The 25,796-nt window shown below is 37.9% G+C and overlaps 1 protein-coding gene across 1 annotated transcript; it reads left to right on the forward strand.

Annotated features, from left to right (window-relative positions):
- Positions 1-136: 136 nt before the first annotated feature.
- Positions 137-24,555, forward strand: abcc12 (ATP-binding cassette, sub-family C (CFTR/MRP), member 12). Its single transcript, XM_053492955.1, has 31 exons — positions 137-234; positions 1,294-1,365; positions 1,465-1,631; positions 2,034-2,180; positions 4,095-4,242; positions 4,577-4,813; positions 6,364-6,537; positions 6,712-6,859; positions 7,555-7,703; positions 7,971-8,078; positions 10,384-10,629; positions 11,647-11,718; positions 11,887-12,011; positions 12,996-13,068; positions 13,213-13,416; positions 14,484-14,618; positions 14,697-14,793; positions 15,036-15,101; positions 15,223-15,312; positions 15,488-15,591; positions 15,734-15,919; positions 16,105-16,331; positions 18,598-18,735; positions 18,836-19,025; positions 19,224-19,313; positions 19,430-19,619; positions 20,888-21,047; positions 21,235-21,313; positions 21,404-21,517; positions 22,499-22,663; positions 23,544-24,555. The coding sequence occupies exons 2-31, from the start codon at positions 1,306-1,308 to the stop codon at positions 23,634-23,636; spliced, it is 4,182 nt and encodes a 1,393-aa protein (XP_053348930.1). The 5' UTR covers positions 137-234; positions 1,294-1,305; the 3' UTR covers positions 23,637-24,555.
- The last annotated feature ends 1,241 nt before the right edge of the window (positions 24,556-25,796 follow it).

The following is a 25,796-nucleotide window of genomic DNA, read 5'->3' on the forward strand; positions in this document are numbered from 1 at the left end:
CTTCATGTCTGTGACTCAGCATGTCTTTCATTCAGTTTAGGTGATGGTCAAAAGACAGAGACAGCCTCTGCCCGAGACTTCTGCTCTAGTTAACCTTTTTGATTCGTAACGTTTCTGACGTAACTTGAAACTGAGCCAGAGCCAAGAACACCAGGACAGGAGAATAAAAGCATTCAGACTAAAACAGGCTGTAGCACAGAACACACGTCTCCTCTGTGCCAGAGACAAGCACAGGTACTTCTCTGACTTTATTCCTTACTTTATTTTAATGCTTTGATTGTGCATTGATAAGAATTATAAACATAATAATTTTTTTTTTATATTAGTGAAATATTACTGATCCTATTGCTTTAGATGGATTATTTTTACTGCTGAGATTTTTACTTTATGTTAAAAATTTATTATTATTATTATTATTATTATTATTAGTAGTAGTAGTAGTAGTAGTGTAGTATTGCCTATTTTTATGCTGTTTTGTTGTAGTCTTTGTAGGCAGGCTTATTTGATCCGGGACTGCTTCATGATTAATTAATAAGTATGTACATGTCAATAGGAAATGTATAAAATTAAATCCCATCTCAAGAATTTAAAATTGAATGTGAGTGCATGCAAAATATAAAAATGTAATATTTTATAAAAAAAATAAGTAAAACACTATACATTTCTATGTTTATATAAAACATGATGAAAAAAAAAGGTTTACATATACAGTGTATTCAGAATAATATAATAATATTGCATTTATTTCATATATATATATATATATATATATATATATATATATATATATATATATATATATATATATATATATAATACGCACAGTATGATATGAAAAATGTAATATTCTAAACTTTTTCTACTTAGTGGTTAGCACTGTAGCCTTGCACTTTCAGGGTCCAAGTTTAATCACTGCTTAGGTTCGATTCCCCTCCTCTGTGTGTAAGGAGTTTGCATGTTCTCCCTGTGCTTGCTGGGTTTCCTCTGTGTACGCCGGTTTCCTCCCACAATCCAAAGACCTGCAGATTAGGTCAACTGGCATTCCCAAATTGTCCATAGCGTGTGGATTGGCATCCTGTCCAGGGTGTACCCCGCATTGTGCCCCAAGTCTCCTGGGATTGTCTCCGGGCACAAGGATTTGCTAAGGATTTTTGCTACTTCTGAAACAAATCAAACCTAGCCACCGTTATAAATAATAAAAAAATTAATTTATCAATTTATGGGTGTGATTAAAAGTTGCCAGTGCATAGTGATCATCAGATTCCATTTATCAGATATTGTTTTGTTTTTCAGAGCCAAAGAAAAATGACGATCTTATTGCATCAACCGAATGAGAAACGTGAGAGTGTGGAAGGAATATCCTTCGTGAGTAACATCTGCCATTGTTGTTCCTCCTTTGCACTCCTGCTTTTTCACTTTCTAAATGTTTAAACCTTTTATTATTCCTTTGCGCTCTTTATACAGAGGAAGAGGAGAGGGAGCTCTTTGAAGCCAGAGTCGTTTGTCGCCATGAACTCGTTTCCTGAAGGCTCTTTGATTCCAGACTACACAGAACCAGAACTTCCGCCCAGCCATGGGAATAAATACCACGCCAGCATGAAAACCCTGATTCCTATACGCTTCAGCTCAGGGTAAACATGCTGCATGTCACATGGCCAGTGATGATTATATAACCTGAGATTTATTATATGATTATTACTCATGCAATAAAATAAGTGGATTGATGGGCATAGATTGTCCTCCACACGTGCTTTCTTGAGACACGTGAAATCAGCAATTTCTTGTCATGCTGAGTCACACACTCTGAGGACAGTGCTGTCTCCTCACTTCTGCATACATGGACCTGTGTTTTTGTGCTTGAAAATGGAGAAATGGAGAAATAATTATTTGAAATATACAAATGATATTTATTTATATGGCACTTTAACATCACAACTCTTTAGGAAAAACAGACAAGCGTATTAAAGGTAATAGTTTACATTTCAAATTTAAATCTAAAGCCTAATAAGGTACGCTTATGCTTATAATTGCAGCTCGAACCCTCTGGACGATGCCGGATTCTTCTCCTTCACTACCTTCTCATGGATGACGCCCATGATGTGGAAGCTGTTCAGGAATCGTCTGGATAAAAACTCCCTCAGTCTCTCTCCTAATGATGGAGCGCACAAAAACGGAGAGAGGTAAGCCATGAAGGATGCAGATGTTTCAGACAGAGGTGTGACATAAAGCCAGATTAATTTTAGGAGCGGATGTGCTCTGAACCAAATCTGCAAGTTTATTTATTTTATCTTTTTACATTCTGTTCATTACGTACAGTACAGTATGTTCCTCATACAAAATAAAAAATATTTCAAAATGAAAAAGTCCATTTTTTATTTAAATTAATGGATTTTTTTATATCCTGTAATTTTATCCCATATAATTTTAAATGTATATTTCTATAAAAATTGAAATGGATTGTTGGAAATAGAGATATAGAAAGTGTTAAAAAGATAATAATCACCATTTAAAATTCTGTAAGGAACAGAACATACTGTAAGAAGGTTAAATAAATTAACTTCAATAATTCCTGCTTGAGCATTATTAATAACATTGCGTATTTAGTCAACTACATTCTTATTTGGACTTTAATTCTTTATACGACATTTTTCAATCTGGCTTCAGGAAATTACTGTACATAGTACAGAATCTACCCTACTGAAAGTAACTAATGCTACGTATAAAGCTGCCCACTGATAGTGGGAGTTCTGTTGCCTTGATACTTCTAGATCTCAGCTCTCGACTAAGAAATCTTTCAGGCTTTCAGGGACTGTTTTAAATTAGTTTTAATCATTTCTTTCAAATAGGAAGTTTTCTGTATGTATTGAAAAACGCACTTCTTCAGCTGCTCATCTTTCCTCTGGTGTTCCTCAGGGCTCTGTTCTCTCTCCCACACTATTTTCTTTATATCTGCTTCTTTTCATTTTATGCTGATGATACCCAACGTAACTTCCCATGAAACATAATGACTAGAGCTTTATTGAGGCCCTGTTAAAGTGTCTACAGAAAGTGAAATTGTGGCCTACACCAAACTTTCTGACCATAAATGAAAATAAAACCGAAGTTGTGCTGTTTCTAGTCTTAAATTTAACAAACAGATTCATTCCGTTGTTAAGTCGTGTTTTTTTTTTTTTTACCTTCGACATCTGGCTAAAGTTCAACCTTTTCTTTCTCTAAAAAACTTTGAAACTGTTATTCATGCATTTATTACTACTAATTGGACGACTTCAAATGGTTCAGAATTCGGCAGCTAGACTACTGACGGGTAGTCGTAAATTCATATTTCTCCCATTCTAAAGAATTTGCACTGGTCGTCTTTAAAGCATTACACGGCCAAGCTCCATCTTATTTATCTGACTCCCTACACTATAACAATCCCCCCAGGTCACTCAAGTCTGCCACTCTTGGGTTACTGTTCAAAGATTGGAGATTTTGCTATAGTTGGCCCCAAACTCTGGAAAAGTTTAATTCGAATAGATATATTATTTTATGTATTATATTTCATTCCTGCTGATTTTTATTTTTATTTCTGACTTTTTTATTTATTTATAATGATACAGCACATTGGTCAACCTTGAATTGTTTTTAAATGTTCTTTATAAAAAAAGAAGTTAAGTGAAGTTAAAATTATTATAGTATTTTAGTTAAAAAATGTTTTGACAATAATACTTTAATGATAAAACTTTTATTAATTTTTTTAATTGTATTTGTATAATGTTTATTATTTTTTAATCATTTTATTTCATAATTTTTCTGACTTATTAGATTATAGCTGTTATATTATATAATTATATAAGCAATAACTTGCTGGATTTTTTCACAACATTAGATATAACTGTAAATATGTATGTTTGTATGTATATACACACATATTGGTGTTATATCACACCATCCTGACGTTAATTATTTTCTGCACGAGCGTCTATCGGTTTATTTATTGCATACAGTACAAACTTCCTTATTACTTAATGGATTTGATAATTAATAAACATATTCTGCATTAATGTTAAGTTTTAACATAACTTTAAATGAACTATACTGGTGTGTGTGTGTAGGTTGTTAAGGATGTGGGAGGAGGAGGTGGAGCGTGTGGGCATTGAGAAAGCGTCTATAAGCTCAGTAGTGGTGCGTTCCCAGAGGACACGCTTTATAGTGTCCTGCATCGCCGCTGCTTTATTCACAATGGCACTGTTTGTTGGACCGGTACGTTCCTTATTGCTACTTCTGCTTTACTTCTTTATTGTCTCAAATTCTTTCCATTGGTCCTATTTTTTACCATTAATGTAGAAACAGTATTTTTTTAATGTAGAAAGTTTTTTATTTAAATGTTACATACAGCATATTTTTTTTAGATATTTATATAATCATCTGTAAGTTTATTATAGTTGCAGATCATTTCATAATCACACATGGTATACACAGGAGAATTCACAAGCATGCACGTTTTTTATGTTTTTTCTTAAAAAAAAAACATTAAATGTATATCCTGCTCTAAAACACTGTTCTCTCTCTGTCTATGCTCTTTTGCATTCTCCAGTCTATTCTGATGAACGAGATCCTGACGTTTGTCGAGCAGTCTGACGGGTCTGCGCTGGGGCACGGAATTGGCCTGTGTTTGGCGTTGTTCATCTCAGAGTTCGGTAAAGCTTTCTTTGCATCGCTTCTCTGGGCTGTGAACCTGCGCACCGCCATTCGAATGAAAGGAGCCTTCAGCATGCTCGCCTTCCAGAAAATCATCACACTCCGAACACTAAACGACCTCACCGTAGGAGAGGTGGGCCCTGATTGCTTAAATCGCTTTATTGCTTTTGACTTAAAAAAAAGGGCCGGACGATATAATGAAATCATATTAATATTGTGGTCAAATGCCGCAGTACATGAATATGTGATACGTCAAATTATGACATACAGTGCAGTGAAAAAAAGTATTTTCCCCTTTTTGATAAAAAAAAAAATGGGTGTATTTTGTCACACTCCAACTAATTTTTGGACCTGGTGCTAGTCCTAGTGCTTCAGGACGACTTGCCATCATTGAAGGAACAATAAATTCTGCGTTTTACCGGAAAATCCTAAAGTAGAATGTCCGGCCATTTCAAGCTCACCAAGCTTTATTTGGGTCATACAGCAGGACAAGGCAGGATCTGAAACACACCAGCAAGTCCAACTCCGAACGGCTCAAAAAACAAAATGAAGGCTTTTGAGTGGCCTAGTCAAAGCCTAGACTTAAATCCCATTGAGATGCTTAAACAGGTCATTCATGCTCGAAAACCGTCCAATGTGGCTAAATTGAAAGAATTCCTCCACAGTGATGTGAAATACTCACTAGTTACCTTCAAGGGTGTTACAGCCAGTTATTACTGTAGGTTTAGGGGACAATTACTTTTTCACATAGGTGAAATAATAAATAAAATCATCATTTATAAACTGCATTTTGTATTTACTTTTGTAATAGGCCTATATAAATGTGTTTTTTAATCTTAATCATTTAATTAAGATTTATTAAGGAATTAGATCTCACATGTAATATTGAAAGAACATTTATACTCCTGCAATAATTGTCAGTTTTTTACTTAAATCTTCAAAAATGTTACATTTGATTTTTTTTATATTATATACAAAAAAATTGCTTGGGCTACTGAGAGCAGAAAGGTTTAACATTTTGCCTTCTCAGCTCCTTGGAACCTAGAGCCAGGTGTCATAACTGCTTCTGCTCATCTTCCATCATTAAGGACTCAGAGTCAAAAATTGCCCGTTAATCGTTGCTTGAGGCTTTATTTTTATGCATTCACTTTTTTTTTTTTTTACTTTTTTATGTAAACATATAGGGTTAGTAAAGAAAGTGTATCATGCTGCTCAAAAAACTTAGTCCTAGTTTGGCTATATATACTGTATATAGTGATGCATTTTCATTCAAAAGTTCCAGTGCTTAGGTAACACCCACATTCATCTTCATAACAAAAATATGATATTATATATATGATAAGAATATGTTACCTACATTCCACTAAATTTTACTAAAATGATAAAATATAATAAACTAAAAGGATAACCTGCTTTTATCTCACAGAATTGTTTATAAATAGCTGTTATAATTTCATAGTTTTGTGTTGTACCAGTTAAATCCTTTTTAAACCCTCCCCATAGTCGAGTCAAACCAATTTGTGTCATTTCATGATAACTTGTGGCTTCTGTGCTGGAATTAAAAGAAAAAAAATCTGCAAAGATATTCGTTAACTAAAATAATATAACAGAAATCATACAAAAAAAACCTTGTAATCATACAATAAAAACACTAGTCTTTCTTTTTCTCTTTTTCTTTTGCAGATGATCAACGTATTAACGAGTGACGGCTACCGCATGTTCGAGGCAGGGCTTTTCGGCACGTTTACGATTTGTATCCCCTTGTTGCTGATCGTGTGTATTATTTATTCATGCTACATCTTGGGCTACACTGCACTCATAGGGATCGTCACTTACCTTATATTCATACCAATCCAGGTGAGTTAGTGAACTTCCAGTGGACCCTTTAACACACCACACTTTTTGTAAATAAAAACTATATCATTTTAAGGATATATTACAGCATAATACTATGCTGTTATATATTTGATTTTCAAATATATTAGCTATATTATCAAAATTACAAACAAGCCCGTGTTTTCTCATCGTCAGTTCTTCATCGGCCTGCTGATCAGAGTTCTTCGGAAAAAGGCCATCTCTGTAACGGATAAACGTGTTCGCACCATGAATGAAGTCCTGACCTGCATTAAACTCATTAAGATGTACGCATGGGAGGAGTCTTTCGAAAAGAAAATCACAGGTACAAATTTAACAAATTTAACAGTCGATCTTTGCCTCGTCTGAATCTAATCGACGCTCCGAATTTAAACTGTGAGATCGTTACACTCTTGGTACAGATGTTAAAATAAAAAAACACTGCTGTGTAGTTATATTTTTATATATAATTTTTTTCCCTTAGCGTTTGTCCCTGGGTGTAAACTACTGTAACTCATTTAGTGTATAGTTTATTTCTGGTTTCTGGAGCTATGTATGTTTAAGAGTGAAAGTAAGAGCATTTCCATCTCCTGGGTCCCTGCATCCTCATATGGAGACATCACTTTTTGGGTTTGCTGCACCTTTTATTTCATTTTGTCTAACTTAGACCTGTTGTCCTTATGAGTAGACACTTTATAGCTTTATTTAATGGCAGCAAAAGCACAATACATTGTAGATTATCGTATGTACAGTAGTACAAACACAACAGGGTGTCAAGAAGTTTTCTGTTCCAAGACAATTCTTAGATTTAATACTTTTTAGGTCCGAATAATCCAAAATATACAGGAAAAAATAAGTTTAGGCTTTAAGAGGATACGCACACAGTGTGATGAGAACTCGGAGGATTGGGACTAAACAGCTGTGTGCCCGTAAAAAAAAAGGCATTGGTTTGTTTGGGAGCATAAAGACATAAAGCACACAACATGTTACTTTTCACTCTACCTCTCTTTTCCTCTTTAGATATCAGAAAGAAAGAGAAGCTGCTTCTGGAGAAAGCCGGATATACCCAGAGTGTGAACAACTCTTTAACAGCTATAGTTCCGTCTCTAGCCACGATCCTTACCTTCATAGTTCACACGGCTATCCGCTTACCTCTGCAGCTCTCCACTGTGAGTTTATCGCCCTCCTCACACATGGACAGGACAAAAACAAGTCCAATGTTCTACATTACTCCACTTTAACTTTTTAAAAATGTTTATTTTTTTATTGCGGCAGTAAAATGATATTCATGTGACCCCATTCATGCCATAACTTTAAGCCAGTGTTTTATCAGGCTTTTAAACCTTCTATAAAAATAAGCATATTCATGGGGTTTAAACGGATACACTTACAGTATAGTTTTATTGTATACTGTTTTTCACTGTGTGGTTTCTAAGGCATATACCGTCATTGCTGTGTTTAACTCGATGCGGATGACGATGGGTCTCCTGCCGTTCTCCGTAAAGGCGATTGCTGAATCCAAAGTGGCTATGGGACGAATAAAGGTTTGTCTTTTCCTCCTGCATGTAATGTTTTATTTCCCCTTACAAATCTTTTTTATTATTTTAACAAAGAAAGGAACGCACATACAGACAAAAAGTACACCTAACCCCAAGCAGTCCTGTAACAAGTGACAGATTAAAAAAGAGGTAATGTTTCTAAAACATTATGTTTTTTAAAAGGAGGCTTAATGTTTACCGCTCCAGTCAACTCTCCAGAACTGACAGCAGTAACAACAAATTCAATTGAGGAACCTAATTCATTTAATGAATTAATTAACTGCACCTTCTACTACAGTGTAGCAAACGTAAGAAAAAAAACAAAAACAGACCAAGCAAGGAAAAGAAAAAAAAAAAAAAGTGCTTTACAAAGATCAGGCAGTCAGTCAATGTGCACAGAAAGAGAGTGATACAAGGTGAAAGGTAGCAGCACGTACATAAACACTGAACCTCATGTTTAGGTCTCATCAGGTAAGCGGTGTCTTTGGTATCTTCAGGAATTCGTTTTGGAAATTTTGTTTTTCTGAAATAAATCTGTTCCATCTTGGCAACGACAAACCTTTCACTGCGCTGTCTCTTAATACGTGGTAATGATGGAAACTTCAAATTCAATAGTCAACCTGTTTAGATCTGAGGTTAATACACTTTCTGAGGTCAATGCACTTTTGGAGATGCTCCAGTTTGCTTATAGACAAGGTCAGTCATGTTTAGTAGGCAAACATTAACTGATTCCTGAAGCGTATGCAAGAGCCTTATTACTGGATTTCAGCTTTTAATACTATACACCTTTTTTAAAACTAAATGATATTCAGGTGAATTATTTTATTAATATATGGGATTATTTTTATTTTAACAAACAGGATTCAACTGGGCCGAGTTAATAATATCCTCTCAGAGGCTAAACTGTGTAACTGTGGTGTGCCTCAAGGTTCAGTGTGCTAACCAATATAGTTTACACCATACAGTGAAACCTTGGATTGCGAGTAACACGGTTTGCGAGTGTTCCGCAAGACGAGTGTTCTCTCTCTTGCGCTGCTGAATTGTGGGTAATCGTCTCCCCTGCTGGGTCTTAGTGTGCGTCTCTCCCTGGTATAATCAACATCCGTCCACGTGTATACTGTTTACTATAACACTGTAACCACGTGTGTGCACGTAAAGCTTCTTTTATTTTTGTCTCAATGTGTGTGTACTCCGTTTTTCTCCCACAGTCCAAAGACTTGCAGATTAGGCTAATTGGTGTTCCCAAATTGCCCTTAGTATGGAAATATGTGGGCAACCCTTCTCGGGTGTACCACGCCTCGTACCCTAAGTCTCCTGGGATAGGCTCCAGATGATTAGTGAGTGAGAGTGAGTACTTGAAAGCATTATCAGATTTGGACATGGTACTGTACTGTTACTGTACTGTCTAAAACAAGAGAGTGAGAGTAAAAAAAATATCTGTGCCTACACGTAATAAGTGAAAAATCTGTAATTGATTTGACACACAGAATATGCAAATGTGTGCAGTGCTTTTGGGACAATAAAGTTTATCTTGTCTTGTCTTGTCTTGTCTTGTCTTGTCTTATCTTGTCTTATCTTATCTTGTCTTATCTTATCTTATCTTATCTTATCTAAATTCATTTCTTCGCATTTGTACCTTTCAGTAGATATCAGCTTCATTGTAATGATTATTTTACTTCTTTACTTTATTTATTTATTTATTTATTTATTTATTTATTTATTCATTTTCATGACAGTTTACCTTACAGTACATTAACATTAAGCCACACAATGCAGATTAGAGACTACAATATAACAATAATAATACAAATAAATAAAACAATAATTAGACACAAATAAACAATAAAATATACATTAATAATCATAAATTAAAATGATTTCCTTAAACTAGAGGAAAAAAGGACAATAGGTAAGAGAGATATAATTTGCATTGAATGAACATTAATTAAAAGCTACGCCAATGTTATATTTCTTTAGTCTCATCTCAAATGTGTTCAGACTGTTAAAGCTCTGAGTGCTTATTATTTGTTATTTATTTATGGCTAGTGCACACAGAAACTTAATATTATCCTTATTAAAACAGGAGGCACATCATTATTAGAATAGTACACCTGTTTTATATAATGTAATTAGTATATGTACTAAACTGTACATAGAGCTGTACTATACTGCACATGTGCAATTAACCACTTTTATATATTACACTTTATACAATAACTTTATTATGGGTTATATATAAAAGTGGTTTATTGCACATTTACAGAATAAATGTTTCTGAGCTAAATTACTTTCCACTCGTTTTCTTTTCCAGAGGATCCTGATGATAAAGAATCCCGACCCCTATCTGATTCAGAACAAAGACTTGAACGCTGCTTTAGTGATGGACAAAGCTTCATTCTCCTGGACGTCCTCTGCTCCGAGCAGCCCTGAGAGCCCGGGGACTGCGGCCAACGGGGTGATGAAGGGTAAAGGAGAGCAGGGGGAGGTCACTCAGAACGGCACACACACACAAGATACTAAATCGACGCTAACGAACATCACGTTTACTCTTCCCAAGGTATGTGTGTGTGTATTTGCGTGTGAGAAAAAGAAATAGAGATAGACTCTAGTGTATGTTTTACAAGCAGAAGAAATGTTTTATAATGAAATATTCTAATCGACCACCTTTACACAATGTGGTGTGAAAATGATTTCCCCTGCTCCCAGAACCACTCTTTTATACTTTGAGTCCTGAACTCCATCAGGGAGGAAGAACTCCATAGATGTGAAAACCTGGTCATTCAGTACATTCAGGTCGTAGGTTGACACTTACGACCTGAATGTACGGAGCATAAGACTGATGGGTGTGTCTCTTCATGTCTTCCCTTCTTACCCTGACACGCACATCACTCCGAAATAGGCTCATTCCGATTCATCTGGACTCATCAGGAGAATCACATAACCTTTTTCCATTTCTCCAAAGTCCAATCTTTATGCTCCCTAGCAAACTGAAGCCTTTTTTTCTGATTATTCTGACTAACAAGTGGTTTTCATATGGACACACAACTGTTTAGTCCCAATCCTGTGCGTTTCTCATCACTTTGTATGTGGAAATGCTCCTACTTTCACTCTTAAACATCGCTCTGATTCACTCTCTTGATTTTTTTTTTTCCTGACGCCATTTCTTTCATGAAGCGATATATATTTAATGTTGTCAAACATCAGGAAAAACATCTGTTAAACATCTGTTTCTTTTTTTCTCTTACTTAAACTTTTCATGCAAGAAACGGGAAAGCACAAAGTTTCCACTCCTTCTGTCCTGATCCTATGTTTAACACCAAGTTCCTGTTGATAGGTACAAAATAAAGACGCTATTTAATGTATATACCGATAATTACAGAATATTTTAATCTGTTTATGCAGCGTGTTTACCACACAAGCTCCTGTTTAAGCTTTTACTATAGAAACATATAGTGTTGTTATGAAAAATGAATCCACACCGTCTCACCATCAGAGCTAGTGGTAGAAGTAGAAGTAGGTTTGTTTAATGAGCGGTTGCCATGGTGATTGATGAAAGTCCTTTTTTTTGTTTCAGGGAAATCTGCTTGGAGTTTGTGGGAATGTTGGAAGTGGAAAAACCTCACTGATCTCAAGCATACTTGAGCAGGTACAGTATGATTCTCCTTCACACGTGCATGATTTATACGTGGGGTTCAGTGGTGTAATTAGTTACTTTATTAGTTAGAATCTAAACAGTGATGATCTCAAGCCATGGCTTTATGAAACAGATTAGATTGGAAAGAATGGAATAACATGATGTGTCTTTTGCTCTTAGATGCATCTTCAGAGTGGATCAGTCTCAGTTAACGGAACATTAGCCTATGTTTCCCAGCAAGCCTGGATTTTTCATGGAAGTGTACGAGATAATATCTTAATGGGAGAACCTTTCGACCAAGACAGGTATCACATCCAAGCTGAGAGGGCGTACTTCTCACACTTCTAACTGCTCGATTATCTACTCTATTATCTGGTTAATTAGGCATTATCGCAAAAGAGGGAGTGCTGGGCCTCCGAGTGGCGCAGTGGTAAAGTGCTCGCCCTATCATCCGGGGAGCACCGGGTGACGCTGTTACCTCTCGCAGCCGGAGGCCTAGCTGATTGGCCGAGCTCTCTCAGAGGGGAGGGATGAGAAGTACTTAGCGCTCCCACATTAATCACGGCTCTACAGCCAATCAGGGGACCCTAACGGTTCAGAGGAAACACGTGATAGTCATCGGCCCTCCTGGCTGAATGGTAGCCTTAATGTGGGAGCCCCCTAGTGACGGGGAGGAATTGGACACAACTAAATTAGGGAGAAAATCAGGAAAAAAAAAAAAAAGAGGGAGTGCTGTTGTGCTAAATATCGGGATAGCCATGAGGAACGCAGCCTGATATTTAGTACAACAGCACGAGCTCGAGTGTGATATCGAATTTATACAAAAGTTTTACAAACACTATTTATTATCAACAGATAGGGTTAGGGTTAGGTTCCCGACCCCTTGCTGGGAGCAGCCGAAAGACCAACAACATTTATTATCAACAGATTAGGATTCATTTCTTTATTCAACCATTTATTTTGCATATCCTTCCGCACCTGGTGGAATTAACTAACCATGACTGGCGGGGTAATTAACAGGGGTAGAATTAGTTTTAAATTCTTACCGGTACTACTGTATGCAGCCAAAAGGTAAGAAGAATAAACCATGGAGGTGTTAGACAGTCCTGTGAATCTCATACGTTCTCTTTTTACTTTATTTCCACTTTTTCCTCTTTAGAAAGTGTGGCTTAGTGTGTTTTGTGTCCTTGAAGTGACTTTGATTTGTAGTACATTTTATGGTCGAATTAAACGCAATTCACACTTGAAAAGAATTTGTTCATTGTATTGTATATGTCTTTGTGTTTTAGGTATAACCGTGTTATCCACGCCTGCAGTCTGAAGCCAGATTTTGCTATTCTTCCATACGGTGACCAGACAGAGGTTTGTTTTCATGCAGGAACTTCAGAAATCAAAAATTATGTTCCTCTCTCTCTCTCTCTCTCTCTCTCTCTTTCTCTCATTTTTGCTCATTTTGATCAGGATTTGATTATATATTAATGTCTGTTTATTTTGATGTGTGTACAGATCGGCGAGCGTGGTCTGAATCTATCAGGTGGTCAGAAGCAGAGAGTCAGCCTTGCAAGAGCGGTGTACTCCAACCGAGACATCTTCCTATTGGACGACCCTTTGTCCGCGGTCGATGCCCACGTTGGGAAGCACATCTTTGAGGAGTGCATCAAGAAAGAGCTGAAGGGCAAGACGGTGATCCTGGTCACACATCAGCTTCAGGTATTTAAGCCACTTTTGATCTTTAAGTTGTTCTTCTGACCGTTCGTCCTGCACAAATCTTTGGGAAGGAATTGTAGTCGGGTAGTTAGCCTGGACATGGCGCTAAAAATTGTCAAATTGGATTGAATAAATAGATCAGACTCTTAGATCCCGTTCACAAACACATTTGTGTCATGGATCAAAGCTGGAACGTTTATCAACCGGAGTAGATTAAATTAAGTTTGAGATGAAAGAAAGCGGGCTATGTTTGGATGCAGTTAAATTAAAAAGATTGATTATATTACACATGTGAGAATATATGTTAAAATAAATACAGTAATAAACTATAAACACTGAAATAACTTTAGCTTTAAACAGGCGCTAATGAATATTAGTGAGTAAACAATGTCAAATGTCCAAACAAACAACCCGAACAAGTGTAATTTTTTTCTGCCAGATTCCATAAAAAGGAATTATTCTGTGTTTTTTTGATGACGGTTGTTTTGAAAACAGTTATAATGAGGTCTCAGGTCATGTGATCTCAGCGCCACAGAAGGCAGGTTGGGACTTAATTTGCATACTAAAAGTACGGGCCGCGCAAATCAATTTTCAAAAAATATTTGTTATGTTTTCGTTTCAACAAACAATTTTTTTGTCGAACCCACTTTGGTTATTATTTTGTTTAAATAATCTTACATCAAAGAGATGCTAATTTTGGTTAAATTGTTTAATTTTTACATCAAAAAAGTCACACTTTGCAAAAGGAAAACCTTTTTAATCATAATTTAGAAGGCATCATCTTAAACTATTTGCCAAAGATATACCGTATAACTTATGCACATGTATGGTTATGTAACGTAACAATGACATTTTATAAAGTTGTGCAATGACTACGAAATAAATTATTTTCCGCTGTCACTTATTAACCACCCGGTGCACCATCCCTGAACCCGTTTAGGACCCTCTGGTTTAATGTGTAACTCACAATAAACACTTTGTAATGGTTATTGTGCCATTATTCTCTTTTAACGATTTTACCACTTGTCTCTTTTCTCTGTCTGTCTGTCTGTCTCTTTCTTGCTCTGCAGTACTTGGAGTTCTGTGATGAGGTCTTGCTTTTGCACCACGGGAAGATCAAGGAAGCCGGGACGCACAGAGAGCTGATGATAGCGCAGGGTCGATATGCACATCTCATCAACAACTACCAGATGGAACAGAGCGATGTAACGACGCTTTACTTTCACCGCATTAGCATGAGGATTTCTGCAGACGTATCGTAATCTGTGTTTATTTTTACATAGGACAAAAAGGAAGAAGCCCCAGTGAGCCAGTCTGACTCCAGCGAGCAAAGCAAACAAGGCAGAGATCGGTCGATGAGCGGCGGAGTCGTGAACGCAGGTCAGAGCTCATACAGGATACGTCGAGTTGAGTCGCGTTGACTCCTACAGTATAAGATGCGTGTCTACATCGTGCCACTGAAACCCAAAGAGACACAAGCCTGTGTTACTAATTAGACTCGTTTGGTAACCAACAACAAAACAAAAGTCTTTGAAAGTGGAGAATTGCCAAGAGTATCAGTCTTATAAAGTAACAGAATGTGGAATCATTTTTAACGCCCATGTCGTTGTTGTCCTGTCCAGCTTTCGACATGACGGATGAGACAGTTAAACCAGACGACTCAGCAGCCGAGACTGAGGAAACAAAAGGTGTTGAAAATCACTTCTCAGTGAATACAGATACAGTATGAGATATCACATGAGCGTGATGATGTCACTGCAGTGGTTTGTGGAAACGTGACGATCAATGAGTTGAAATGTGTTTCATTAGAGGGGGAAGACCAGCTCGTCTCCAAGGAGATGTCTCAGGAAGGATCGGTCACTTTCAGAACTTACCACAACTACTGCCAGGCTGCTGGAGGTAACGCGCATGCGCGCGCGCACACACACACACACACACACACACGCACACACACACAAAGTCATCAACATTCTCACTCATTCATTCTTTCATTCACTCAGTGTTTCACTCACTCACGTCTCATTAATCATTTTCTCTCTCTCTATCTCGTCTCTTTGTCTCTCACACTCTTTAGGTTACTTTCTCTTGTTCTTTATCATGCTATTCTTTATCCTGCTGGTGGCAGCGACTGCCTTTAGCAACTGGTGGCTCAGTTACTGGCTAAGTCAAGGATCTGGGGTAAAGACACACACACACACACACACACACACACACACACACACACACACCCTGATGATTCTAATACATTCCTGGAGATAAAGATTGACATCACATGACCTTACATATAAAGTTTGTCTCCTGTCTCCTTTTCCTCTCACAGCTGAATACAACAAACACCACCTCTGACGTCGGTGACATTTCTCTAAATCCAGATCTAGGCTTCTATCAGATGATATACGGCCTGATCGTGGTGATCATGGTGGTGCTGAGCGTTCTGAAGGGTTACACCTTCACTAAAGTGACGCTGCACGCTTCTTCTAAACTTCACGACACCATGTTCAGGAGGGTGAGTCTCCCCGACACACGCCATCACGCTATTAGATCTGGAAGTGAATGCCCGGGGTTATCACTGTACACTTGCCAACTCTTTATATAAGTATATATAATATAATATAATAGTATATAAACTGTAATTTAATTGTATTCTATTATATTATAGTGATCCCTTTCTTTCTTAACTCCGCACATTAGATCCTGGCCAGCCCGATGAGCTTCTTCGACACGACCCCTACTGGCCGCATGATGAATCGCTTCAGCAAAGATCAGGACGAGATCGACGCCGTCTTGCCGTTCAACATGGAAAACTTCATGCAGTTCTGCCTCATAGTCATCTGCACTCTCTTGACCGTGGTCATCGTCTTTCCCTACATCCTCATCGCCGTGGCTATACTGGGAGTCATCTTCACTGCCATCCTCTAGTAAGATCCATCGTTTCTGCTTCAGGCACCTGCGTGGTAGATGCCTACAAGTTGCACTTACTGTACCTTAGCAGTCTAGACAAACTTCAGCCAAAAGTTTTGAGAATGACGCAATTGATTTATTGATTTATTAAATATTGATTTTCACAAATTCGGACAAACTCCAAGCATTGATTAGGTAAGAATGTTGCCATAAGTCAGGGTTTGGCCCAGAAGTTGATGGACGGCATGCCAGGGTGAATTGCAGAGGTCTTGAAAAAAAAAAAAAAGGCTCAAGTCTGCAAATATTGACTGTTTGCATAAATTTAATGTAATTATCAATAAAGGCTTTGACACTTATAAAGTGCTTGTAATTATACTTCAGTATATCAGAGTAACATCTGACAAAAAGATCTAAAAACACTGATTCAGCAGACTTTGTGAAAATTAATATCCAGTCTCAAAACTTTTGGCCCCCAGGTGTGCTCTATAAAAACTATGAGATATGAAACAAAAATAAAAAAAAAAACAATTCTACTCATTTGTGATATGTAATATGTCTGATTGTTATATGTTTATAAATGTCACGTGGGTCATGAACCATCATTGTTGTAAACAGCAATAGAACAGTATTACAAGTTGTTTAGTATTATTAAGTTGTTTAGTCTGGTGAACACTGCCATCTGCTGGTCAATGCGAAAATGTCTGTTTCATGCTCTTTGATTTTCAATTCTAATTGGATTTTTAATTAGCTGATTCCTATTCTATCATCTATTTTTCTAACTTTCTATTTTTTCAGCTTTTCAAGTAGTGCAACTACACATCACATGTTTATATAAAAGTGCTCGTTCTAGTACAGTATAGTTCTACACTATTGTCCAACAGCTCATCCTTTGATATCTTACACTCTACTTAACCGAAACCTACTAAGAAATGGTTTAACCCTTTCACATTATGGAAAAAGGAATAGATTTTTTCTTAGCATCTTTACAGCAATAATAATAACAACAACCAGTGTTTATTTTTCAGCAAATCTTCTTCCAAATGAGTAACATGCCACGTTAGGGTAAAACTATCATCATGTTTCCAAATACCAGATAAACATTACATAAAATAAATAATAAAAAAAAAATTCTAATAAAAGATTTACTCTTTATGTTGTGGTGCTACGAAGCAATTAAATACTGCTTAAAGACACAGCACCATCTAGTGGATTGGTCTATTTGTTTTTACCAATAGCGAACCACAACCGAATGGTAGAGATGGCCCAATCAGGTTAAGTTCAAGTTTATATTAACAAGCTTAGTTTAATACATTATAGTTCTATAGACTAACAGCTCATTCAGGGGGACTTGGATGTCTTACACTCCACTACACCTACTAATAAATAAATGGATTAACCTTTTAACATATTTACTAAGGAAAAAAGCAAATAACCTAAAAGGAAAAATCCTCACAGCAATTATAACAACAACCAGCGTTTCTTTTTCAACAGGATCTGATATAGGCTTCTTCCATGCCGTTGAGATCCCACTTTAGTGAAAAGTATCAACATTTTTACAAATACCACATTAAGATCACGTTATTAAATTTTATACGTTTTATTACAGGTTTATACGTGTTATTTTATTAGATCTACTTTATTTCTCACAGGATGCTACATAGCAATTAAATATTGTCATACTGTTTAGATACACAGCGCCATCTAGTGGATCATTGTTTTTATTTTATAATAGCAAACCTCAACCGAGTGGTAGAAATGTCTTAGTCAGGTTAAGTTCAACATATTTTTCGGTATACATGTGGTCTACCAAAAAGTTGAGCAGAACATTTAAGGGTTAAAAGATGATCTTAATTGGGAACCATATAATCGTTGATGTTGTAAAGTCTTCTGTGAATTTTTTTTTTTAACATTATCTTTCTTCAGACAACGTTAAATAAACATAATTTATTTAGTCAGTCAGTAAAAACGTCTTCCAGAACGTCAGAGTCTTCATGATGGGTCCTTTTGTTTTATGACTTGTTTATTCCTGTAGATGGATAAAATGTGTCGTGTTTTTTTTTATTTTATAAAAATTAATAAATTGCTGACAAATCTCTAATCATTTTAATAGGAAAACAAAAATCCATGATGTGCAGTTATTGGAAAATAAAGTCACAATGATAATTTTCTACAGCAAGATACTGAGGGTTTTATTAGATGCAAATTTTCTATTATTTGTCCTATCGCGTTGTGGTCTGGTGTGGTGTGTTGTGCGCTAACACTACGCTCCGTTGTGTGTTTTAGCGTTTTCCAGAGGAGCATTCGAGAGATGAAGCGGCTGGAGAACGTGAGTCGGTCCCCGTGCATCTCTCTCACGACCTCGGTTATCCAGGGCCTGACCACCATCCACGCTTACGACAAGAGAGCACAGTACACAGAAATGTACGACCAGTCAGACTTCTTTTAATACAGTATGGAGCATTAATTCCGCATGACATACTGATCTTATGTTCTTTGATGTGATGTGATGTTTTCTTGGCAGGTTTAAAACAATGAGCGACCATAACAGCAATCACTTCCTGTTGTTTAACTGCGGAACGCGTTGGTTGTCCTTTTGGCTGGACTTCCTGTCTGCCACGGTTGCTCTGACGGTAGCGCTGTTTGCCGTGCTCACCCCTAATGATGTCATCAACCCTTCACTCAAGGGTCTGGCGTTATCGTATACCATACAGGTAACACACACACACACAGCTCAGTCCAAAGACATGCAGATTAGACTAATTGGCGTTCCCAAGTTGCGTATGGTATGTGACTGTGTGGGTTTATCTGTGAGTGCTCTGTAGTGGACGGACCATGTCCCCGACGTCCCCGTATAGGATAAGGCGAGTGGTGTGTACTCGTGTTGCTTATTGTGTTCTCGTCCCCTGTAGTTGACCGGCATGCTCCAGTACGTCGTGAGGCTCTCTACGGAGGTGGAGGCCAAGTTCACCTCAGTGGAAAGACTGCAGGAGTACATCACGGTGAGATGTTCCACACTTTAACATCTAAAAGTCAAACTTCAGATCAGTTTTAACATCTTATTTTTTTATTTCTTTTCTTTTATTAGGTCACACCTTAATGATTATCTCTTTCACAGGGCTGTGTGTCTGAAGCTCCACGCAAAGTCAAAGACGTTAACATCCCTTCAGGCTGGCCACAAGAGGGCACTATCACTTTTAAAAAGTACAGCATGAGGTACAGAGAGAACACGCCCATAGTGCTCGATCAGCTCGACCTCACCATCAAACCACGCGAGAAACTCGGCATCGTGGGCCGGACCGGATCAGGTCAGACTTCATTTAACGAGAAATAAAGTAACAATATTCGCTGCCAAATTCAAGAACAGATGCAAAACAAAGTAATTAACATGTATCAGTCTGGAAAGCGTTACAAAACCATTTCTTAGACTTTGGGACTACACGATGAGAGCCATTATCCACAAATAGTAAAACCTTGGAAGAGGGACGAACCTTCCCCAGGAGTGAACAGCCTACCAAGATTACTCCAAAAGCACAACTAGGACTCATCCAGGAGCTCATAAAAGAACCAGAACATCATCTAAAGAACTGCAGGCCTCATTTACCTCAGTTAAGTTTAGTGTTCATGATCCAACAATAAGAATAAGACTAGGGGCAGAAATAGCATCCGTGGGAGAGATCCAAGGCGAAAGACCCTGCTGACTAAAAAGGAACACAATGTCTCGGCTCACACTTGCCAAGAAACATCTTGTTTACCCTGAAGATTTCTGAGCAAATATTCTGTAGACTGATGAGACAAAAGTTAAACTTTTTGGATGGTTAGATCTGGCGTAAAAATAACACAGCGTTCCATAAAAAGATCATCAAACCAACAGTGAAACATGGTGGTGGTGGTGGTAGTGTGATGGTCTTTGGCTGCTTTACATCTTTAGGACCTGGACGACTTGCTGTAGTTGATGTAAACATGTATTTCGGTCTCTACCAGAAAATCCTCAAGGAGAATGTCTGGCCATTAGTTTGTGACTTCAAACTCAAGTGCACTTGGGTTATACAGCAGGACAATGACATGAAACACACCAGCAAGTCCACCTCTGAATGGCTCAAAACTAAACTAAATGAAGGTTTCGAAGTGGCCTAGTCAAAAACCTAAATCTGATTAAAATGCTGGAACATGACCTTAAATATTTTTAAAATCCCTCCAATGTGGCTGAATGAAAACAATTCTGCAAAGAAGAGCGGGCCAAAATTCCTCCGCAGTGATGTGAAAGACTCATTTAAAAACTGCATTTTGCTACATCTACTCCTCCAGTATTAAAATTAGTTTAATTGGTTATTTCTCAAATCATTTAAGTAGGATAGATATGCAAAAAAAAAAAAAAGGAATCAAGAAGGGGCAAATACTTTTTCACAGCAATGTCAAATAAAACAAAAATACTAAGCATGTCATTTTCCATGTTGTGTTGTTCCACTTGATTGAACCAGGTCCTTTTTAATAATCTTCTGGCTGCACTATAAATACATATTTTTATATATTTTTTAATACGTTTTTATTTTTGTCTCATTCTTTTACTCGGCAGGTAAATCGTCTCTCGGTGTGGCTCTGTTTCGCCTGGTGGAGCCAGCAGAGGGCACTATTCTGATCGACACTATGGACATCTGCACTTTGGGCCTGCAGGACCTGCGCAGTCAGCTGTCCATCATCCCACAGGACCCGGTCCTCTTCATCGGCACCGTCAGGTAACGTCTCAGACCTCTGAAGCTCAGCGCAGGACTACAGTACATTAGGATATTAGTGATTTTTTCATCAGACATCAGGAATCTCTCGACTATGATATGAGGTTAAACACGGCCGTCAGTGTCGTAACTGAATGTCAGTTCATTTCTTCTATTTCTATTTAAAAGCACTAACCGTGTGTTCACGCAGGTATAACCTCGACCCGTTCAATAAGCACACGGATGAGGAGCTCTGGAAGGCTCTGGAGAGAACCTACATGAAAAATGCAGTAAGTACAGATTTAAAGGTTCGATCCTGACACTTAACATGCTGCAGGGAAGCGATTAACCAATCAGACGTCTCTCTGCGTCTTCGCTAGATTTCTAGTCTGCCACAGAAGCTGGACTCGGCAGTCGTGGAGAACGGCGAGAACTTTTCTGTAGGAGAGAGACAGCTCATGTGTATGGCCAGGGCACTGCTCCGCAATTCCAAAGTAAGAACACACACACACACACACACACACACACGCACACATCACACACACGCACACATCACACATATCACCCCAGTGGATTTCCATCCTGTTATATTTCTTGTTCTACAAATCATGTTTGTATCGAAATTATAAAAAAACTAAATTATGTGGTCATTTAATTTATTCATTTTTTGTTGCGTTTTTCGACACCTGAATTTTAAATTGAGCATCTTCTCAAAAAGAGTCCTGAGATCCTCCAAAAATTGTTAAATGTTGTTATTAAAGATTTTTTATCTTTTATATATAAAATAAAATATATATATTTAATTATTATTATTTAATATCCTAATTACTGATGTCTTTCACAGTGACTAACACTTTTGACAGGTCACTGGAATCTAACAGGTTTAATCCAGATGTTGATTCGACCACAAAACTGTAAATAACGTCGATCGTTAACAAGATTCTCAGACACACACTAATACTTCCTAATCCGTTCCCATAGTAACGGCCCATACCTGGAGATCTGTACATGATCTAAATAATGAATAATAAATACAAGGGTTGTTCAAGTCAAACCAGGACTTGAAATGTCTGGTGAAAGCAATAGACGTTTACAGAAGACTTACGGTGATGAGACTCTTGACCACGTGACACACGTTTTATTCTACAACCTGTTGTGTGATGTTCCTTACGTTCTATTACGTATGATTGGAGTAAAGGGAAGATATTAGCACAGGGGGATTCACTCCATATGAGGCGGGTGCTTAATGCCAATGTTAAGGCTGATCAGTGTATACAGTATGTGATCATCTCTAATCACAGCGATTGAAGAAAAAGTGTGTGTAAGTGTGTACACACACACACACACACATATATACATGTGGAGTCCACGTGGAGGCGAATTTGTGTTTTGGATCATCTCTGTATACAAAACTGTATAATTGTATAGACAGAGTGCTGACGTGTGTGTGTGTGTGTGTGTGTGTGTGTGCGCAGATCATTCTGCTGGACGAGGCGACAGCGTCTATAGACTCGGAGACGGACAGTCTGATCCAGCACACCATCCGAGACGCCTTCCAGCACTGCACCATGCTGACTATAGCGCACCGCATCAACACCGTGCTCGAGTGTGACCGCATCCTCGTCATGGACAAGGGCAAGGTGAGGGTGACAGCACACACACACACACACACACACACAGTAAAAACACACACACTAAAACATATAGTACACACCAAACTCAGTGTTCTGTACATCTTTTGTCTCTTGTCCTCTCTTCTGTTTGCTTTTCTCTCTCTCTCTCTTTTTCTTTTTTTTTCTGTAATTGTTTGTTTTTTTTCTCTCCCTTTGTCAGGCTTTTCACTGTCTATCTCTGTCCATTCTCTCTTTCTCTTCTCTCTATTTCTATCTTATGTTTGTCATTCTGTCTCATTTCTCCTTTCTCTTTTCTCACAGTTTTCCTTGTCCCTCTTCTCTGTCTCTCTCTTTCTTGTTCTGTTTTTGCCCGCCCTTCTCTGTCTTTTCTTTCCCTCTTTACTCTCCCATTGTCTTCCTCTCTCTCTCTCTCTCTCTCTCTCTCTCTCTCTCACACACACTCTCTCTCTATTCTGTCTATTACTCTTTCTTACTCTTTTCTTCTTTTTTTCTGTTTCTCTTAATCTCTCTTTTCTCTCTTTTATTTCTCATTTTTACTTTTTCACCTGCCATTCTGTTGTCCTCTCTCTTCCTTTCAGCCTCTCATCTCTCTCTCTGTCATTCTCACTATCTCTTTTTGTATCTCTTCCTTCATGTTGTCTCGCTCTTTTTCCATCAATCTGTCTCTCTCTCTGTCTGTCTCACTGTCACAAAACATCACCAGAAGCATCATATAGAAAAGAGGCTGATTATTATATTACATGATATGTTTATTTAAATCATTGTGTGTCCATCATGCAAGGAATGTACAGTAAAGATAAATAATAATAATGTCTCTCTCTCTCTCTCTCTCTCTCTCTCTCTCTCTCTCTCTCTCGACTCTCCATCTCATCTCTGTCTGTCTCAGGTTGTTGAATTTGATCGGCCGCAGGATCTCATGCAAAGACCAGACTCTGCCTTTGCGTCACTCTTAGCAGCAGCCCAGAGCGTCAACTCCTGAAACACACACACACACACACACACGGATCATCTGCGCAGATTTCCTGTGCTCTGCTCATCATTACCCCAGGCAGGAGTCAGATTTACACACTCTGTTTATCCATAAACACTCAGCAGAGGGCGATGAGACAATGGCACTTTATGATGATTAGAAACATCTTTAAAGCCGAGTGTAGAAGTAGGAGAACATCATGTGCTCCTTATGACTGTTTAGTGCCTGGAGGAGGACGAGTGTATTTAACGTTAATATGAAATCTCGGACGTCAACACACTTATACTGTAACTCCTCCTTGTTTGTAGTTCTTATACACTATCTATTTTTTTACATTAATATACAACTATACTTGTACTCTTCATGCATTTCACACACACACACACACACACACACACACATGTATGTCTTACTTGAGTCACGCAATGAAACCACACCTCAGGGTTTTATCAGCATGGTGTTTGATTTGCACTTGTTTTTTTGTATGATGAGCTTCAGCTCTTGCTCGAGTTCTAACAGGACTAAAACGGATGTGTATTGGAAATATTTATTGATTTTATATGTATGTGTGTAAATAGGCTCTACATGTGTATATATACTGTATATATTTCTGTAATCTGAACTGAAGGTTCAAAATGTTAACACTGATATTTTTACATTCCTAATAAATGCATTTCAATTGAAATAATCATAATAATAATAATAATAATAAAAAATATTAAAAGGTTTACACCGTGTGCATTTCTCGAGGTGAACACTAGGTAGCGTCGGTCCTCCGCGTTAACCGAGCAGGTTGAACCCAGGTTGCATCATTGAAGGCACTTCCTGATGAAACGAGGTGAAATTTCAGCAGGGCCGAAGAGTCCAGACTGCTCAGAGATCCAGGAGCGCTTCTTTAACTTCACAGACAGACGATGATGAAAAAAACCCCATCGATTGATCGATCGATCGTCTATCAAACAAATCGCCTCCACGTTTTACATTTACCTTTACGCCAATTATCTGTGCAAACTCTTCTCCAAAGTAAAGTCTTATATAGATCCAAATACAGATCATCTTGTGTGTGTGTGTGTGTGTGTGTGTGTGTGTGTTGAATTTGTGGGCGTGTATTATGTAGACTGATTGTCACCTGACTTCTCTGATCAGCTTTCCCATCAGCTTGCTGTCTTTATTATGGTCTGAGTCACTGTTATGTACAAAATGTGCCCTGATCAGATGAGTAAGTGTGTACACACACATACACACATATACACACACATAGGGTGTCATCGACATCTGTGTGTCATCGAGTGAAACCCTCTGCCCCAGTGCCCTTTTGCCTCAATTATAGTGCCATCAAAATGTGTGTTCCATTCATCACTTCAACACCATAAAGTACATTTATGACTTTATAAGCGTACGCAATCTAAAGGGCTGTCTGTCTGACCTAAATAAGCGTTTAATATGTTACACTGTGATCCACCAGGGTGCACGGTTGTGTTAAAATCAGCTCCAAACTCAGAGCCATTATCTCGGGAACATTTACGCTGCTTACGACGCTCGGTACTTAAACCATAAAAGCGTTTAATTCTTTTTCACTTGCTTCATTTCCAGGACACTGAGAGTTGTATAACGCGAAGGAGCTGTGATAGATATTATTGGGTCTCGGTCCAAAGCCGCTACAGGGGTGCAGGCCAAAACCAACCAGCGATCCAATTCAGAAACCCCTGTTGGGCGAAAGCTAATTATGATTTTATAAATCCTTCTCTCCTGTTCTCGCTAGTTTGAAAAGAACAATAAATCCTAGCCAAATGTGGACGCTATTCTTAGCCTTGCGTTACAGTTGGCCTGTGCTTCCTTCTTTCCTAACTCCACTGGAGGCTGAAATGCGGGGCGTCTCTGCAGCGAGGCGAAATGGGTTTTTGATCAGGCCAAGCCCCTAATCGACGTTTGGGGACCGTAAACAGTGAGCATTGATAATCAGCCTCCAGCTTGGTATAAAAAAAAAATAATAATAAAAAAATGAAGTTGCAGAACATCAGACCAAAATTGATGATCACCTCTAACATACGGTTTTATAAGAAGTGGAAGATCATTTTTTGATTAAAACTAATTAATTTGAGATTTAATAGACAATAATAGATTCAATGAAACTATCAGAGCCAAGGAATGCCAGATTAGATTTTAACA

The sequence above is a fragment of the Clarias gariepinus genome, chromosome 3 (genome assembly GCF_024256425.1).
Source record: "Clarias gariepinus isolate MV-2021 ecotype Netherlands chromosome 3, CGAR_prim_01v2, whole genome shotgun sequence".
Classification (NCBI taxonomy): Eukaryota; Metazoa; Chordata; class Actinopteri; order Siluriformes; family Clariidae; genus Clarias; species Clarias gariepinus.

What these genes read in the sequence shown, in the direction of transcription:
- abcc12 (XM_053492955.1), top strand. Translation starts at nt 1,306, where the DNA reads ATGACGATCTTATTGCATCAACCGAATGAGAAACGTGAGAGTGTGGAA. An exon ending in ACCAGATGGAACAGAGCGAT is followed by an intron (nt 14,619 to 14,696) that starts GTAACGACGCTT and finishes ATTTTTACATAG; the next exon opens with GACAAAAAGGAAGAAGCCCC. An exon ending in TCGTCATGGACAAGGGCAAG is followed by an intron (nt 22,664 to 23,543) that starts GTGAGGGTGACA and finishes TGTCTGTCTCAG; the next exon opens with GTTGTTGAATTTGATCGGCC.